Raw genomic sequence first — 17,697 nt, 5'->3', positions numbered from 1 at the left:
CACCGTGCCTGGCCACCTATTGCTTTTTAAAGATTATTTTAAGGCAAATTACAGAAAGTAATTTAATACACATTTCTAAGAGTTAAGGACATTTTTGCCCTTGACATTTTAGGAGGACATTTTTCAAACATGCAGCAAAGTTGAGGGAATTGTACAAGGAACACGTTGTGCACTTCCAGGGTTCTCCCACTAGCACTTCGCTACACGGCTTTCTAACATTTCTACCCACCTGGCCACCAGCTCAGGATTTATTTATTTATTTATTTATTTATTTATTTTGAGACAGAGTTTTGCTCTTGTTGCCCAGGCTGGAGTGCAATGGCGCGATCTCGGCTCACCGCAACCTCCACCTCCCGGGTTCAAGCGATTCTCCTGCCTCAGCCTCCCGAATAGCTAGGATTACAGGCATGCACCACCACGCCCGGCTAATTGTTGTGTTTTTAGTAGAGATGGGATTTCTCCATGTTGGTCAGGCTGGCCTCAAACTCCCGACCTCAGACCTCAGGTGATCTGCCTGCCTCAGCTTCCCAAAGTGCTGGGACTACAGGTGTGAGCTACTGTGCCTGGCTGATTTTTTTTTTTTTTTTTTTTTTTTGACGGAGTCTCACTCTGTCACCCAACCTGGAGCGCAGTGGCGTGATCTTGGCTGACTGCAGCTTCCACCTCCCGGGTTCAAGCGATTCTCCTGCCTCAGCCTCCTGAGTAGCTGGGATTACCAGCGAGTGCCTAGTTAATTTTTGTTTTTTTAGTATAGATGGCATTTCGCCATGTTGGCCAGGCATGAGCCACTGTGCCCAGACCAGTTCAGGATTTTTTAGGCATTTCTGACGAAATTGCACCTATCAGTTCATCAAAAAACTTAAGCAATGCATATACCATTAGCTAAAGTTTAAAAAAAAAAAATTCCAAGATATTAACACTTTATTGGCTTAAGTTCTACAGAGGTAGCACAAAACAGAATAGAGAACTGAAAGATGAGATTGGAATCAGATCCTAACTTTGCCACCTCCTAGCTGGCCACACCTTGGCTGAGGCTTTACCATCTTAAAGCCTTAATAAATTGATAAGATGTAAGAAATGTTGGCCAGGCACAGTGGCTCACACCTCTAACCCTAGCATGTTGAGGGGCTGAGGCAGGAGGATTGCTTGAGTCCACGGGTTCAAGATCAGCCTGGGCAAAAGGGCAAGACTCTGATTCAAGGAAAAAAAAAAAAATCCCGAAAAAAATGTGAAAAATTTTAGAACTTCATAGGAAATAAATATGTGCTAAGTTCTTCTTGGATTTAATATTACTATTTTTTTATCTGTCAGTGCACTTTGAAAAGGAATGAAGTTTAAGGTTTTCTTCTTTTAAAATTAAGGCAATGGGGCCAGGTGTGGTGGCTCATGTCTATAATCCCAGCACTTTGGGAGGCTGAGGCGGGCAGATCACTTAAGGTCAGGAGTTCGAGACCAGCCTGGACAACATGGTAAAACCCAGTCCCTACTAAAAATACAAAAATTAGCCAGGCATGATGGCAGGCACCTGTAATCACAGCTACTCGGGAGGCTGAGGCAGGAGAATCGCTTGAACCCGGGAGGTGGCAGTTGTAGTGAGCAGAGATCATGCCATTGCACCCCAGTCTGGGCAACAAGAGCAAAACTCTGTCTCAAAAAATCAAACAAAAAATATATTCACAATGTTGTATAACCATCACCACTATTTATGCGCAAAATGTTTCCATTGTTTCCAACAAAAACTACCCATTAAATAATAACTCTGGCCGAGCGTGGTGGCTCACACCTGTAATCTCAGCACTTTGGGAGTCCAAGGCACGTGGATCTCTTGAGCCCAAGAGTCCAAGACCAGCCTGGGTAACATAGGGAAACCCTATCTCTACAAAAAGTGAGCCCGGTGTGGTGGTGCACACTTGTAGTCCCAGTTACTCAGGAGGCTGAGGTGGGAGGATCACCTAAGCCTGGGAGGACGAGGCTGCAGTGAGCTGTGATCACTCCATTGCACTCCAGCCTGGGTGACAGAGGGAGCCCATCTTAAACAACAACAACAACAAACACAATAACTCCCTGTTAAAGTTTATTTTTTAAAAGTCAAAACTACAATACTTATTTTCACACCTATCACAATGAACAATTCTGTTATTCATTCATTGTATTCATAATCAGTGTTCACATTTCTCTGATAGTCTCATAAATGTCCTTTTTTTTTTTCTTTTTTTTTTTTTAGAGACGGAGTCTCGCTCTGTTGCCCAGGCTGGAGTGCAGTGGCGCGATCTCGACTCACTGCAACCGCTGCCTCCCAGGTTCAAGTGATTCTCCTGCCTCAGCCTCACGAGCTCCCAAGTAGCTGAGACTACCAGTGTGCACCACCACACCCATATAATTTTTGTATTTTTAGTAGAGACGGGGTTTCGCCATGTTGGTCAGGCTGGTCTGGAACTCCTGACCTGGTGCTTCGCCTGCCTTGGCCTCCCATTAGGCTAGGATTACAGGTGTAAGCCACCGCGCCTCGCCTGTCTTTTTTTTTTTTGAGAGGGAGTCTCACTCTGCTATCGAGGCTGGAGTGCAGTGGCGCGATCTCGGCTCACTGCAAGCTCTGCCTCCTGGGTTCCCGCCATTCTCCTGCCTCAGCCTCCCGAGTAGCTGGGACTACAGGCGCCCACCACGCCCAGCTAATTTTTTGTATTTTTAGTAGAGATGGGGTTTCACCGTGTTTGCCAGGATGGTCTCGATCTCCTGACCTCGTGATCCGCCCGCCTCAGCCTCCCAAAGTGCTGGGATTACAGGCGTGAGCCACTGCGCCCGGCTGTCCTTTTTTTTTTTTAAAGATAGGGTCTTGATCTGTTGCCCAGGCTGGAGTGCAGTGGCACAATCTCTGCTCACTGCAACCTCTGCTTCCCAGGCTCAAGCGATCCTCTCGCCTCCTGAGTAGCTGGGATAACAAGCACACACCACCACACCCAGCTAATTTTAAAAAACTTTTTTTTTTTTTTTTGAGATGGGATCTCCCTTTATTTCGCAGGCTGGCCTCAAACTCTTGGGCTCAAGCAATCCTCTCACCTTGGCCTCCCAAAGTGCTGGGATATCAATGTCTTTTAAGATTGGTTTGTTCAAATCAGAATCTGAATTTTGTTTGAAATGTCTTTTAAGTTTTTTAAATCTGTAACTGTTACCCATTCTTTTATATGCCATTAATTTCCTGAATCAACTGGATCGTTGGCCCTGTACAATTTTTCACATTCTGAATTAGGCTGACAGTATCTTTGTGGTGTTGTTCAAGATGTCCTTCTGTTCCCAGGATCTCCTGTAAACTGGGAATTAGATCAGATTCAGGCTCATTCTGGCAAGAGATCCTCACCGGAGGTTCTAGGCCACATCTTGTTGCATCACATTGCAATAACTGATGGTCCCATGTGTAGTGACGCTTAAAATTAATGTGTCCAGGTCCTGATCCCTCTGTTAGAAACTCTGCCAACCAGCCAGGTGTGCGGTGACTCATGCCTGTAATCCCAGCAATTTGGGAGGCTGAGGCGGGAGGATCTCTTGAGCCCAGGAGTGCAAAACTAGCCCAGATAACAAAGTGAGACCCTGTCTCTACGAAAAACTAAAAAATTTAGCCAGTTATTGTGGCGCACACCTGTGGTCCCAGCTACTTGGGAGGCTGAAGTGGGAAGGTCACTTGAGACTAGGAGGTCGAGGCTGCAATGAGCTGTATTCATGCCACTGCACTCCAGTCTGGGCAACAGAGCAAGAACGTGTCAACCTTTCACTTGCCTTAGCAGAGGGATCCTTTAAACCCTAGATCAGATGGTGTTACTCCTGTTCATATCGTAGTTAAAACAAAGGTCAAAGTCTTTGCCAGGCCAAGGCTCACCCTCACCCCAAGCCTACCTTCCCTCTACCCCTGCCCCCATCTGTTCCAGCCACAAACAGGCCTCTTCACAGTTCTTCACACGCCTGCCACACGCCTGCCTCTGGGCCTTTGCACTGGCTGTTCCCTCCACCTGGAATGCTCTTCCCCACAGGGCTCACTTGCTAATTTACTTCAGATCTCAATCATAACCTGAGAGAGGCCTTCCCCCACCTTCCTCTCTAAAACAGCACCCACACCTCTCACTATCCCCTGCTTTTTTCTTTTTCTTTTTGTTTGTTTGTTTGTTTGTTTTTTGAGACAGAGTTTTGCTCTGTTGCCCAGGCTGAAGTGCAATGATACGATATTGGCTCAAAGCAACTTCTGCCATCGGGGTTCAAGCGATTCTCTTGCCTCAGCCTCCCAAGTAGCTGGGATTACAGGTATGTACCCCCACACCCAGATAAATGTTGGGTTTTTTTTTTTTTTTAGATGGAGTCTTGCTCTGTTGCCCAGGCTATAGTGCAGTGGCATGATCTCAGCTCACTTCCTGCAACCTCCGCCTCCTGGGTTCAAGCAATTTTCCTGCCTCAGCCTCCTAAGTAGCTGGGACTACAGGCACGTGCCACCACACCAATTTAATTTTTGTATTTTTAGTAGAGACAGGGTATCACCATGTTGGTCAGGCTGGTCTCGAATTCATGACCTCGTGATCCACCTGCCTCAGCCTCCCAAAGTGCTGGGATTACAGGTATGAGCCATGGTGCCTGGCTAATTTTTGTATTTTTAGCAGAGATGGGTTTCCTCATGTCACCCAGGCTGGTCTCACGCTCCCGACCTCAGGTGATCCTCCTGCCTTGGCCTCCCAAAGTGCTGGGATTATAGGCATGAGCCACTGTGCCTGGCCCCTGCTTTATTTTTCTTCACTGCACATCTTGCAACATGATACATATTTATGTGAGTGTTATTTCTCTTCCCCTTTGAGTGGAAACTCCAGGAGGATGTGGACTTGTCTTGCTCATTGTAGAAGCCCCACCCATAGCACCACCTGTCCATCTTTCCTCTTCTTTTTTTTTTTTTTTTTTTTTTTGGAGATAGGGTCTCACTCTGTCATCCAGACTAGACTGCAGTGGTGCCATTATAGCTTGCTGCAGCCTCAAACTCCTGGGCTCAAGCGCTCCTCCTGCCTCAGCCTCCCTGAGTATCCAAGACTATGTGTGCAAGCATGCCCGACTAATTAAAAAAAAATTTTGCCATCCTGGCTAACACGGTGAAACCCCGTCTCTACTAAAAATACAAAAAATGTGCTGGGTGTGGTGGTGGGCGCCTGTAGTCCCAGCTACTCAGGAAGCTGAGGCAGGAGAATGGTGTGAACCCGGGAGGCGGAGCTTGCAGTGAGCCGAGATGGCGCCACTGCACTCTAGCCTGGGTGAGAGTGTGAGACTCCGTCTCAAAAAACAAAAATAAATAAAAAATTTTTTTAAAAAAATTTGTTTTGGAAGACACAGGGTCTGGCTATGTTGCCAGGCTGATTTTAAACCCCTAGCCTCAAGCAATCCTCCTGAAGTGTGGGATTATAGCACTGGGTGCAGTCCCGTCTCTTTTTCTCTTTTTTGGGGGGAAGGGGAGATGGTCTCTTGCTGTCACCCAGGCTGGAGTGCATTGGTACAATCCTGGCTCACTGCAACCTCCATCTCCCGGATTCAAGTAGTTCCCTGCCTCAGTCTCCCGAGTAGCTGAGATTACAGGCGTCTGCCACCGTGCCTGGCTAATTTTTGTATTTTTAGTAGAGACAGGGTTTCCCCATCTTGGCCAGGCTGCACTTGAACTCCTGACCTCATGATCCACCCACCTCAGCCTCCCAAAATGCTGGGATTACAGGCATGAGCCACTGTGCCCGGCCTAAAACAGTTTTTGTTGTTGTTGTTGTTGTTGTTATTTTATTTATTTATTTATTTATTTAGAGACGGAGTCTCGCTCTGTCACCCAGGCTGGAGTGTAGCGGCACGATCTCAGCTCACTGCAAGCTCCGCCCCCCGGGTTCCCGCCATTCTCCTGCCTCAGTCTCTGTAGTAGCTGGGATTATAGGCACCCGCCACAACGCCTGGCTAATTTTTTGTATTTTTAATAGAGACAGGGTTTCACCGTGTTAGCCAGGATGGTCTTGATCTCCTGACCTTGTGATCTGCCCGCCTCAGCCTCCCAAAGTGCTGGGATTACAGGCATGAGAGCCGCCGCATCTGGCCCCTAAAACAGTTTTTTAAAATTAGCCAGGTTTGCATGCACACACAGTCTTGGCTACTCGGGGAGGCTGAGGCAGGAGGATCGCGTGAGCCCAAGAGTTTGAGGCTTCAGCAACTATGATGGCACCACTGCATTCCAGTCTGGATGACAGAGAAAGACGACACAGCGAGATGACAGAGTGCTTGAACTGGGAAGTGGAGTTTGCAGTCAGCTGAGATATAGCCACTGCACTCCAGCCTGGGCGACAGAGTGAGACTCCGTCTCAAGAAAAAAAAATTAAAAAGCCACAATAAGGAATTGTCCCCTTTATGGCAGGCCTTTTACAGGGTGGTGAAGATGCAACAGTGCCCAAAATATAACCAGTCCCTGCCCCCGCAGAGCCCACAGACAAGTGGGAGGAGAGAGATGTGAGACACATCATCATGCCAATAAATATATAATGACAACCCAGGCAAAGTGTTACCAAGGAAAGGGACAGTGTGTTGGGGAGTGAACAACATGAGGACCCTAGATTGGGTTGTGGGGGCCAGGCAGTGATGTGATGGAGAAGGGATGATAGAGTTGGGGACAAAGTGCTGTAGGAGGTTGCTCCAAGGCCTCTGAGGGGGTCCTTTGGGTGAGAAAGTGAGAGAAGCCTGGGGAGGCGAGGGGAGGGTCACAGAAACATAAGGAGTTTAGGGTTTTGCTGAAAGGTTTGGGGCAGAGGTGGGAAAGGGTTTGGGGGGATCACTTGAACCCAGGAGGTGGAGGTTGCAGTGAGCCAAGATCAAGCCACTGCACTCCAGCCTGGGCAACAGAGCGAGACTCTGTCTCAAAAAAAAAAAAAAAAAAAGACACAGCCCAGGGAGACAATGGTGAAGGGCCCTAAGTGGCCAGTGACAAGGAGCTGGGAGCTTGCCCTGTGGGCAGCAGGAGGCCATGGGCAAGCAGAGAAGGGACAGGGTAGGATTTGACTTTCAGAAACAGTCCTCTGGTTGCTAAATGGGAGAAAGGAGTGAGAGTATAGAGGCAGGGGAAGGGAGGATCAGACCAGGGGTGCTGGCAAGGGGCAGGTAGAAGAGCCATCAGGAGGTCAAACAGATAGGACTTTATGATGCACTATAGGGATACCAGTACCCAAACAGAGGTGGCCAAGAACAGAGGGATAGATGCCCAGCCTCCTCCTCACAGACGTCCAGACATGCAGAGCCCTCCACATGCCAAACACACAGGGCAGAGAAATGGAGGTGCAGCAGAGCCGATACGTAGGCAGCAGATCTGCAACAACCAGGATACATAATCCCACCAGAAGGAGAGAGCAGTGGAATGATCAGGGCTCGCTGCAGCCTCGATCTCTTGGACTCAAGTATTCCTCTCACTCCAGCCTCCCTAGTAGCTGGGACCACAGCACGCGCCATGATATCCAGTTAAGTTTTAATTTTTAAACTTCTTGTAGAGATGGGGGTCTCGCTGCATTGACCAGTCTGGTCTCAAACTCCTGGGCTCAAGCGATCCTCCCACCAGTTCCTCCCAAAGTGCTGGGATCACAGGAGTGAGTTATCATGCCCGGCCAACAAGTATTCTTATTCCCATTTTACAGATGAACAAACTGAGACTCAGGAGGCCAGTCACTTGCCAGTAGCCCACAGTTAGTGGTAGCACTGGGATTCCAACTTGGGTCCCCTTCCGTGTCGCCTGTATATTGGTGTCCCATTTAGGCGTCCACGCAGGTTTTGGCTTGTCTGAAGATCTGTGTCTCCCTAAGTAAGTGTCCCCCCTGGACGCCCACCCAGTAGTGTCCTCCTGTCTCTGAGGTTTCTCCAGGAATTGAGCTCCTGGCCCGGCTTGTCTGTGTGTCTGTGGGCCAGTAGCATGCCCCTGCCCGTCTGGGTCCCTCTGCGTGTCTCTGCTTGTCCTAGCCTCTGCGTGTCAATGACGTCTAAGAGAGAGTGTGTGTGTGTGTGTGTGTGTGTCCTTGTCCGAGGAGCCGTGAGAGTGAGGGGGAGTGAAGGGCCGAGGAGGCCTGGCTGGGGCTGGGCTGGGGGTGGAGGCGGGGAGAGGGGCGTCATGGCCCGAGCTGAGAGGGGAGTGGAGTTCTAGAGGAATGTTTACCAGACACAGAGCCCAGAGGGACAGCGCCCAGAGCCCGGATAGAGAGACACGGTCTCACTGGCCCAGGACTGGGGGCACAGCCACCAGGGTCCCCTTCCCCCTCCTCAGCTCCCTCCCTGGCCCCTTTAAGAAAGGGCTGATCCTCTCCTCTCTTGAGTTAACCCCTGACTGTCCAGGTGGCCCCTGGGCTCTGGCCCTGGTGGGCGGAGGCAAAGGGGGAGCCAGGGGCGGAGAAAGGGTTTGCCCAAGTCTGGGAGTGAGAGAAAGAGGCAGGGGTGCTGAGAAGGCGGCTGCTGAGCAGAGCCGGTGGTGGCGAGGGCCTCCCCTGCCGCTGTGCCAGGCAGGCAGTGCCAAATCCTGGGAGCCTGGAGCTGGGGGGAGGGCCGGGGACAGCCCGGCCCTGCCCCCTCCCCTGCTGGGAGCCCAACAACTTCTGAGGAAAGTTTGGCACCCATGGCGTGGCGGTGCCCCAGGATGGGCAGGGTCCCGCTGGCCTGGTGCTTGGCGCTGTGCGGCTGGGTGTGCATGGCCCCCAGGGGTGAGTGATGGGGGCTCCTTGGGGCAGGGACCCCCTCGGAGGGGCTGGGGCAGGGGTAGGAGGTGGGGGATGATGGCAGGTGTGGGGGGGCCTGGGCTGGCTTAGGGAGTTTCCCTGGGACCACAGAAAAGGGACTTCAAGAGAAGGAGACAGATTCAGAGACGCCAAGTGCAGCAGAGGGAGAGAAAGACAGAGAGAGGAACTGAAGGGCAGGGGCTACGGAAGAGAGGACCCGAAGAGACAGACAGACAAGGAGAAGCTGAGGGCAGGGGTGGGGGCTGGACCTGAGAAGCGGGCCATGGGAAGAGGGGCTGAGCTGGGGGTCGCCGAGAAGGAAGAAATCTTTCCCAAGTGGACCGAGTCAGGCGGCGGGATGAGGAGGGCTCTGGAGCCCTGGGGGAAAACCCTCCTCCCTGCCAACACCTCCCCTCCAACTTGTCCCTACCCCACCAGTCCACTCCATCTCTGGGGAGGAGGCTCTCACTTTGTCTCTCTGTCTCTGCCTCCAGCTCTGCTATCTCTGTAGGTCTCTGTTTCTCTCTCACACAGTCTCTGCCTTTATCTCTCCCTGCTCTCTAAGTCTCTCTCTCTCTCTTCTCAGCCTCCCTCTGTGACTGTATCCCCCCTCCGCCCCCACCTTGTCTTCTCTCTTGAGGGCTGTTTCTTCATTTTTTCTGTCACTCCTTGTATCTCTGCTCCTCTCTGTCTCGTCTCCCCTGCCTTTCTTTGGCTTCTCACTCCTCCACCACCCTTATCTCACTCCTCCACCACCCTTATCTCCCTCCCCTGACCCCTGATTCTTCCCCTCCATCCACCAGCACCAGCATGATCTGTTAAGTCTCTAGAGACCTAAGAGAGGACGGAGGGGGCAGGGGCTGGCCCTGCCAGGCAGTGCAGGGCGTGGGAGGCTGCCAGATCCCGAGCCTCCTTCCCGATGGGATGGACGCTGGATCCCAGTCCCCTGGGAGGGCTCCCATCCTCCCCTCAGAGCCTCCGCCCTCCACCCCCCTCTGAGGTCACTCTGCAACTATGTGGGCCTAAGGGCCTGGCGGGGTCCTGGCAGCCGGTGGGCAGACAGGGACAGGGTGGAAATGAGGGCCAGAAGGAGCTGGGGGGTTCCTAAGCTAACTCTTCCTATCTCCCCTGCAGGCACACAGGCTGAAGAAAGTCCTTTCGTGGGTAACCCAGGGAATATCACAGGTGCCCGGGGACTCACAGGCACCCTTCGGTGTCAGCTCCAGGTTCAGGGAGAGCCCCCCGAGGTACACTGGCTTCGGGACGGACAGATCCTGGAGCTCGCGGACAGCACCCAGACCCAGGTGCCCCTGGGTGAAGATGAGCAGGATGACTGGATAGTGGTCAGCCAGCTCAGGTGTGTGGCCATATCCCCAAATCCCACCCTCGCCTCCGTCACGCAGGGGGCAGAAAGCCCACCTGGATGGGAACCCCATCTTGACCACTTGTCAGCCGTGCGGCTTGGAGTGTGTGATGGAACCTCTAGGTTTCATTTTCCTCTTCTGCAAAATGAGTTAATAATAGGAGCTACTGCGTGGTTGTCACGAGCTTCCAGGCTGGACACCCTCTTTCCGTTCTGACAGACCCCCTCCCAGTGTCCAACTCTGACCCCGAACCTCTCTGTCTCTCCTCTTGCCCTGTCAGAATCGCCTCCCTACAGCTTTCCGACGCGGGACAGTACCAGTGTTTGGTGTTTCTGGGACATCGAAACTTCGTGTCCCAGCCTGGCTACGTAGGGCTGGAGGGTGAGCTCTGGGGTCAGGGGTCCTGAGGGGTCAGAGGATGTGTGGCACTCACAGGTTGCGGTAAGTCAGGAATCCTGAGGGGTCAAAGGGTGCTGGAGGATTTGGGATGACCCTAGGCGACATACAGTAAGAATGTCAGAGTTTTGGGGGGTCAAGAAGCTGGGAGTCCATGTAAGTTACGGGGCCAAGGCTGGGGGTATTATATGTTCTGGGTGAAAAGACTTCCTGGGGGCAGTTGGATGTCCTAGGCATCAGACACGATCAGGTCACAGGAGGCCATTCTGGGCATCAGATAAGGCATCAGAGGCACGCAACGTACCCCTCTCGCCACGATCCCAGCGGTGTCATTTTTCTCATCTGTAGAGTGAGATGAGGATGAGCTGTCAGACATTCTGGAAGAGAGACATGAGGAGCTCAGCTATCTTGGGGGGTCTGACATGGGAGGAATCAGATATTGGAGTCACGTGTGTTGGGTATGGCTCAGGTGCCCTCGGGGGATCAGACACAGGCAGGTCAATGACCCTGCAGGGTGAGTTTGCTGCCCAAAGCCTACAGCATCCTAGTGTGGGTCAGACATCTTGGGGGCTCAGAGGGACCCCAGCCTCTACCACTGCCCACCCCCGCAGGCTTGCCTTACTTCCTGGAGGAGCCTGAGGACAGGACTGTGGCCGCCAACACCCCCTTCAACCTGAGCTGCCAAGCCCAGGGACCCCCAGAGCCCGTGGACCTACTCTGGCTCCAGGATGCTGTCCCCCTGGCCACAGCTCCAGGTCACGGTCCCCAGCGCAACCTGCATGTTCCAGGTGAGTCCGGGAATGTGGGTCAGCTCTGCACAGGGGGCCGGGCAGGGCTGAAGTCAGGAGCAAGGGAGTATTGCTACCTCTGCGTGGGTGTCTGACTGTCCTTCTGTCCCTCACTGTCTGTCTCTCTGTTTCTCCCTCTGAGTTTGTCTCTGCCTCTCTGTCTCTACTTACCTTGTTTCTCTCCGAATGCCTTTTTCGGTCTTTCTGTCTCTTGGTGTGTCTTTCTGTTTCTCTCTGTATGTCTCTCTCTCTCTGTCTCTCTGCTTCTCTCTCCCTCCATTCACCCCAGCCTCTCTCTGAATAGAATTCTTTGTCCTGGGTTCCCTCTGAGCTGTTCCATGGCCCGAGTGTGTGTGGGCCTGGTGCCCCTTTGTCAGCCCTTGACCCAAGCAGGGCACCGGAATCAACTGTGCCCTCCTCTCCTTCGCCTCCCTCCACAACCGGCCCACCTCCTGCCCTAACAAGCCCTGCTGACCTCGGTCAAAGGGAGGATGTCCAGCCCGGTCCCCACTGGGGAGACTGAACTCAAAGAAGAGAGAACAGGAAGAAAGTGGGAGACAGAGGCTGGGCGCGGTGGCTCACTCCTGTAATCCCAGCAATTTGGGAGGCCGAGGCAGGCAGATCACAAGGTCAGGAGATCAAGACCATTCTGGCTAACATGGTGAAACCCCATCTCTACTAAAAATACAAAAAAATTAGCCAGGCGTGGTGACAGGTGCCTGTAGTCCCAGCTACTTGGGAGGCTGAGGCAGGAGAATGGTGTGAACCCAGGAGGCGGAGCTTGCAGTGAGCCCAGATCTCGCCACTGCACTCCAGCCTGGGTGACAGAGCAAGACTCCGTCTCAAAACAAAACAAAACAAAAAAAGTGGGAGACAGAGAGAGACAGAAAGACACTGGAAGGGACAGGCCACAGTGACCCAAGTTGTACATAGACAGGACAGGGAGGCCAGGCATGGTGGCTCACGCCTGTAATTCCAGCACTTTGGGAGGCTGAGGCAGGTGGATCACTTGAGGCCAGGGGTTTGAAACCAGCCTGGCCAACATGGTAATACCCCATCTTTACCAAAAATACAAAAATTAGCCAGGCGTGGTGACAGGCATCTGTAGTCCCAGCTACTTGGGAGGCTGAGGCAGGAGAATTGCTTGAACCCAGGAGGCGGAGGTTGCAGTGAGCCGAGATCGCACCACTGCACTCCAGCCTGGGTGACAGAGCAAGACTCCGTCTCAAAACAAAAAAACAAACAAAACAAAAGACAGGACAGGGAAGTCTGAGTGACAGAAACCCTCTCCTTCTTGGTGACCATTCCCTTCTGCACCATGCAGACGAGGCAGGACAGAGCTCAGGGTTACGCAGTGGTCAGAGGCATCACTGGGGTACCCTGGACTCAGGGGGTTCTCCCTACTGAAGGAGGAAAGACAGAGGAGCAGATGGCGGAGGCTCCATAGAGGAAGGAGGCTACAGCCTTGAGGGCATCAGCTTCCCACACTCCCAACCTGCTGCCTCTCTCTGCTGGAATGAGGAGGGGCCTCCTGGCTGGGGGTCTCCAGGGTGGAGGGAGGAGCTCACATTCTTAGCATTCCTGGGACCCTGAGTTGCAAGGAAGACCTGGTGAGCATGCTGACCCCAGAGGAGTGACTCAGGCCCATGGCTCGAGTGCCTGAGGAGGGACCAGGGTTGGGGATGGGGCATGAGTCAGCCTGGCAGGTCCCATAAGAAGGGGAGGGAAGTCAGAGAAATGGGGGCTGCACAGGTGTGAGGGTCTGTGCATGTCTGTGTGGTGTGGTGGGGTGTCTGGATATCCATGTGTTCTGGATCTGAGTGTTAGTGTATCCGTCAGCAAAACCTCTGTGTGAGGGTGTGCCTTGGCGAGGGTGGGCTTCTGTGGATGTCCTGTGTGGTGTGTGTGTGTGTGTGTGTGTGTGTGAATAAATATATTTCCTTCAACTTGGATTCTGTCCCAGTGTGTGTTTGGATCTTCATAGTATGTCTCTCTCTATATGTTTCTTAGGGGTTGCCCATGTGTGGGTATCTGTGTGTGTGTGCATGACTGAGTATACCAGTGTCAGCCTGTGTCTGTCCCTCTTTTTTGTGTTTGTGTGTTCACAGCTGAGTCTCACTGTATGAAAGTAAAGTGTACATGGAGGGTAGTGGGTTTGGGGCTATGGTGCACACCTCTCTGTATGCAGGTGGTAGTGTCAGCCCACAGGTGTGCAGCTATGGGTGTGAGCATGTCCTAGTGAGAGCTTCTGTTCCCTTGCAGAATCAGAATGTGTCCACGGATAACTTGTGTTTCTTACCAGCTTTTTTTTCCCTTATTTTTTTTCAAGACAAGCTCTCGCTATGTAACCCAGGCTGGAGTGCAGTACTGTGATCATGGCTCACTGTAGCCTCCACCTCCTGGGCTCAAGCAATCCTCCTACCTCAGCACCCACCCACCCCTCAAGCAGCTGGGACTATAGGCATGCACCATCATACCTGGATAATTTTTATATTTTTTGGTAGAGACAGGGTCTCGCCATGTTACCCTGACTGGTCTTGAATTCCTGGCCTCAAGTGAGCCCCCCACCTCCGCCTCCCAGAGTATTGGGATTTACAGGCGTAAGCCACTGCACTCAACCCTCAGCCTCTTACCAGCTTTCTATGTGTGTCCATAGATGTCTCTGTGGCATGTGTGTATATGTCATAGGGTAAGGCACGTTGGTGTATGACTGTTGTCACAGATCTGTGTGTGTGTGTGCAACAGCCCTCTCTGCTTCTCTCTGGTCTCCCTGTGTGTGCACTGGCCCCTGCTGCCTCTGAGTACATGACCCAAGGATGCTTACCAGCCAGCGTATAGATGTGTGTCTGTGTCAGTCTATGTGTCCATGGCAGTGTCTCCATCCTCGTGTCTGCATCAGGCCTGCACATCTACGAAACCATGTTTCTTTGTTTTTTGTTTTTTGGTTTTTTTTTTTTTTTTTGAGACAGAGTCTCACTCTGTCACCCAAGCTGGAGTGCAGTGACATGAGCTTGGCTTACTGTAACTTCCGCCTCCTGGGTTCAAGCGATTCTCTTGCCTCAGCCCCCTGAGTAGCTGGGATTACAGGCACGCCCGGCTTATTTTTGTATTTTCAGTAGAGACAGGGTTTCACCCTGTTGGCCAGACTAGTCTCGAACTTCTGACCTCAAGTGATCCACCGGCCTCGGCCTTCCAAAGTACTGGGATTACAGGCGTGAGCCACCGCACCCAGCGCAAATGTGTTTTTGTATCAGTCTGTGTCTCAGTGAACATGAAACCTGGGTGCATCCAGCTCCATCTTATGGCGTAGATAAAGGCTGTGTGTTGGTACGCATTGGTGTGTCTGTTTCTGAGCAGGTCAGCATAACCCTTCATTGTGTCCTGGTGTGTAGCTGTCTGTCCACCTCAACTCCATGTATGCTGTTGCATGGTGTGTGTCTCTCAATATACAGGGACATTTAGTTTTCTGTGTGTGTTGGCATCAGCCTAGATGTACATTGCGTTGCTAGGTGTTTGTAATCACTGTGTACACGTGCGACTGTGTGTTGATGCGTTTGTCCCACGTTGGCTTGTATGCATACATGTCTCTTTATGAACGTACGTCAGTGTCAGTCCGTTTGTATATGTGTGAGTCACGGTGTTTTTGTGTCACGGTGTGACATCAGCCCTCGCATATCTGTGTGCCATTAACTTACTAAGTGCTGCGTTTTCTGTGCCAATAACAGCCCCTGTGTGTTTAAGTGTGATTCATTGTGAGTGTATTGGGGGGTTGCTGTGTGAAGGAATTTTGTCCGTTTGTGTGCTTCTGTCCCTCTATCTGACTCAGGGCGTGCCCCTCCTCCTTCCATCCCTCTCATTCTCTGGAAAAGCTGGAGCAGAGAGCAGGGGTTGTGGGGGGATGGTCAGGACATCTGGAAAGCACATCTGGAGTCCGCCTGCTCCTGTCCTCCTGCGGTAAAGCAAGAGAATTCTGGAAGGGAAGGGGTCCCAGTTCCTCCTGTCCCCTTCACTCAAGGTGCGGCCGTTGGGGCCTGGGAAGGGGTATCCCGGCTCTGGCTCCGCGCCCTCGAAGCCGACCGGAAGCGCTGGGGTGGGGAGGTGCCCCCGGTGACTCACGCGGGGGCAGGAATGCTGCGGTCGGAATGGGACCCGGCTCCAGAACCCACCTCCCGCCCCAGGGCTTCTCCGGCCGGCGGCGCCAGCTCCCGCGCGCTGACCCTGGCGGGGCCCCACGTGCCAGGTGGCTGGACCCGACCCAGGCTCCCCGCCCCCTCTCGGGCCGCCCGCCCGGGACTGGACTGTTTCTCCTCCCGGCGGCGCGGGGGCTGCGGGCGCGGGGCCTTCGGGGCGCGGGGGCTGCGGGAGCGGGCACCTGACCTTGGCTGGGAACGGCCACCTAGGAAGCAGCGACTGAGGAGCTCCCCTACCCACCCGCTTCCGGCCTCTGCAGACTTTGCTCCATTCCACTCCCTCCGCTGATGGAGAAAAGGAAACTTTGTGTCTGCGGATGGAGAGCCTCCCTTGCGAATGCGGTGGGAACACAGGCGTACACACACGTAGCAAACACGAGAGACACGCACACAGATACTCAACGCACGCACATACACGCCATCCACAGATACACGCAGGGTCACAAACATGCCGTCTCAGAAACACAGACACCGATGCACAGGCACACGCGTAAACAACACGCAGAGTTGCAGTTGCACTTACAAGACTTGGTGCCAGGTCCAGGCACGGAGTGGCTCAGCCTGCAGTCCCAACAGTTTGGGAGGCCGAGGCGGGAGGATCGCTCGGGGCCAGAAGTTTGAGACAAGTCTGGGCAACATAGTGAGACTCCCCTCTTCTCTACAAAAAAATTTAAAAGTTAGTGAAGTGTGGTGGCCTCCTGTAGTCCCAGTCACTCGGAAGGATGAGACAGGAGAATCGCTTGAGCCCTGAACATCAGGGCTGCAGTGAGCCGTGATTGTGCCACTGCACTCCAGCCTGGGTGACAGAGCAAGACCCTCTCTCAAAAAACAAAACGAAAAACTTGATCCTTCTTACACCCTAGCACAGACATTGTGTGTGTGTGTGTTGGGGGCTGACTATGTTTCTATGTGTATCTGTGTTGGGGGGTTCCCCTTATTCACCAGGATACGTTCTCTAAGACCCCCCACAAAAGCCTGAAACAATGAATACTAAGCCCTATGTATACTATGCAGAGCTTTCTTTTTCCTTCACAATTTCGCAGATAGTTTTCTTACTGTAGATCTTAGCTACCTCAGTATATGTGATTATCTTTATTTTTACTTTTTTTTTTTTTTTTTTCTTTTTTTGAGACAGAGTTTCACTCCTGTTGCCCAGGCTGGAGTGCAATGGTGCGATCTCGGCTCACTGCAATCTCCACCTCCCCGGTTCAAGCAATTCTCCTGCCTCAGCCTCCTGAGTAGCTGGGATTACAGTTGTGCACCTCCATACCTGGCTAATTTTTGTATTTTTAGTAGAGACAGGGTTTCACCATGTTGGTCAGGCTCATCTCAAACTCCTCGTGATCCACTCACCTCGGCCTCCCAAAGTGCTGGCATTACAGGCATGAGCCACTGCGCCCGGCCATTGATTATCTTTTTCTAAGTGGAGAACTTTCACCTTTTCACTTAAAGGCAGCACTTTATTTATTTATTATTATTTTTTTTGAGACGGAGTCTCGCTCTGTCACCCAGGCTGGAGTGCTGTGGCCAGATCTCAGCTCACTGCAAGCTCCGCCTCCCGGGTTCATGCCCTTCTCCTGTCTCAGCCCCCCGGGTAGCTGGGACTACAGGCGCCGCCACGTCGCCCGGCTAGTTTTTTGTAGTTTTTAGTAGAGACGGGGTTTCACCGTGTTAGCCAGGATGGTCTCGATCTCCTGACCTCATGATCCACCCGTCTCGGCCTCCCAAAGTGCTGGGATTACAGGCTTGAGCCACCGCGCCCGGCCTAAAGGCAGCACTTTAAGGCTTCTCTTTGGCCTATCCGAATTGCAGCCATCATTATTTTGCACATTGGAGCTTTTTTTTTTTTTTTTTAAGACAGAGCCTTGGTCTGTCACCCAGGCTAGAGTGCAGTGGCACGATCTTGGCTCACTGCAACCTCTGCCACCCGGGTTTTAGCGATTATCGTGTCTCAGCCTCCCGAATAGGTGGGATTACAGGCGTCCACCGCCACACCTGGCTGATTTTCTTTCTTTCTTTTTTTTTTTTTTTTTGTATTTTTAGTAGAGATGGGGATTTCACTATGTTGCCCAGGCTTGTGTTAAACTTCTAACCTCAAGTGATCCACCGCCTTGGCCTCCCAAAGTGCTGGGATTACAGGCGTGAGCCACAGCACCCGGCCAGGCCATTATTTAGAAAAATAAGAGTTCCTTGAACACCAGCACTGCAATACCAGGACAGTCGA

At 52.4% G+C, this 17,697-nt stretch overlaps 1 protein-coding gene across 2 annotated transcripts in view; it reads left to right on the top strand.

The window, feature by feature from the left end:
- Positions 1-8,462: 8,462 nt before the first annotated feature.
- Positions 8,463-17,697, top strand: part of AXL (AXL receptor tyrosine kinase) — a 45,632-nt gene continuing 36,397 nt past the window's right edge. For both annotated transcript variants that reach the window (XM_010380815.2, XM_010380816.2), the window contains exons 1-4: positions 8,463-8,720; positions 9,870-10,092; positions 10,380-10,480; positions 11,107-11,283. In XM_010380815.2, the coding sequence (XP_010379117.2) occupies positions 8,636-8,720; positions 9,870-10,092; positions 10,380-10,480; positions 11,107-11,283 (586 nt within the window). In that variant the 5' untranslated portion in view covers positions 8,463-8,635. The remainder of the gene's footprint in view (positions 8,721-9,869; positions 10,093-10,379; positions 10,481-11,106; positions 11,284-17,697) is intronic.

The sequence above is a fragment of the Rhinopithecus roxellana genome, chromosome 12, assembly GCF_007565055.1.
Source record: "Rhinopithecus roxellana isolate Shanxi Qingling chromosome 12, ASM756505v1, whole genome shotgun sequence".
Lineage (NCBI taxonomy): Eukaryota > Metazoa > Chordata > Mammalia > Primates > Cercopithecidae > Rhinopithecus > Rhinopithecus roxellana.
The sequence above is the reverse complement of the archived record's forward strand: the minus strand, read 5'-3'. Positions and strand labels throughout refer to the sequence as shown.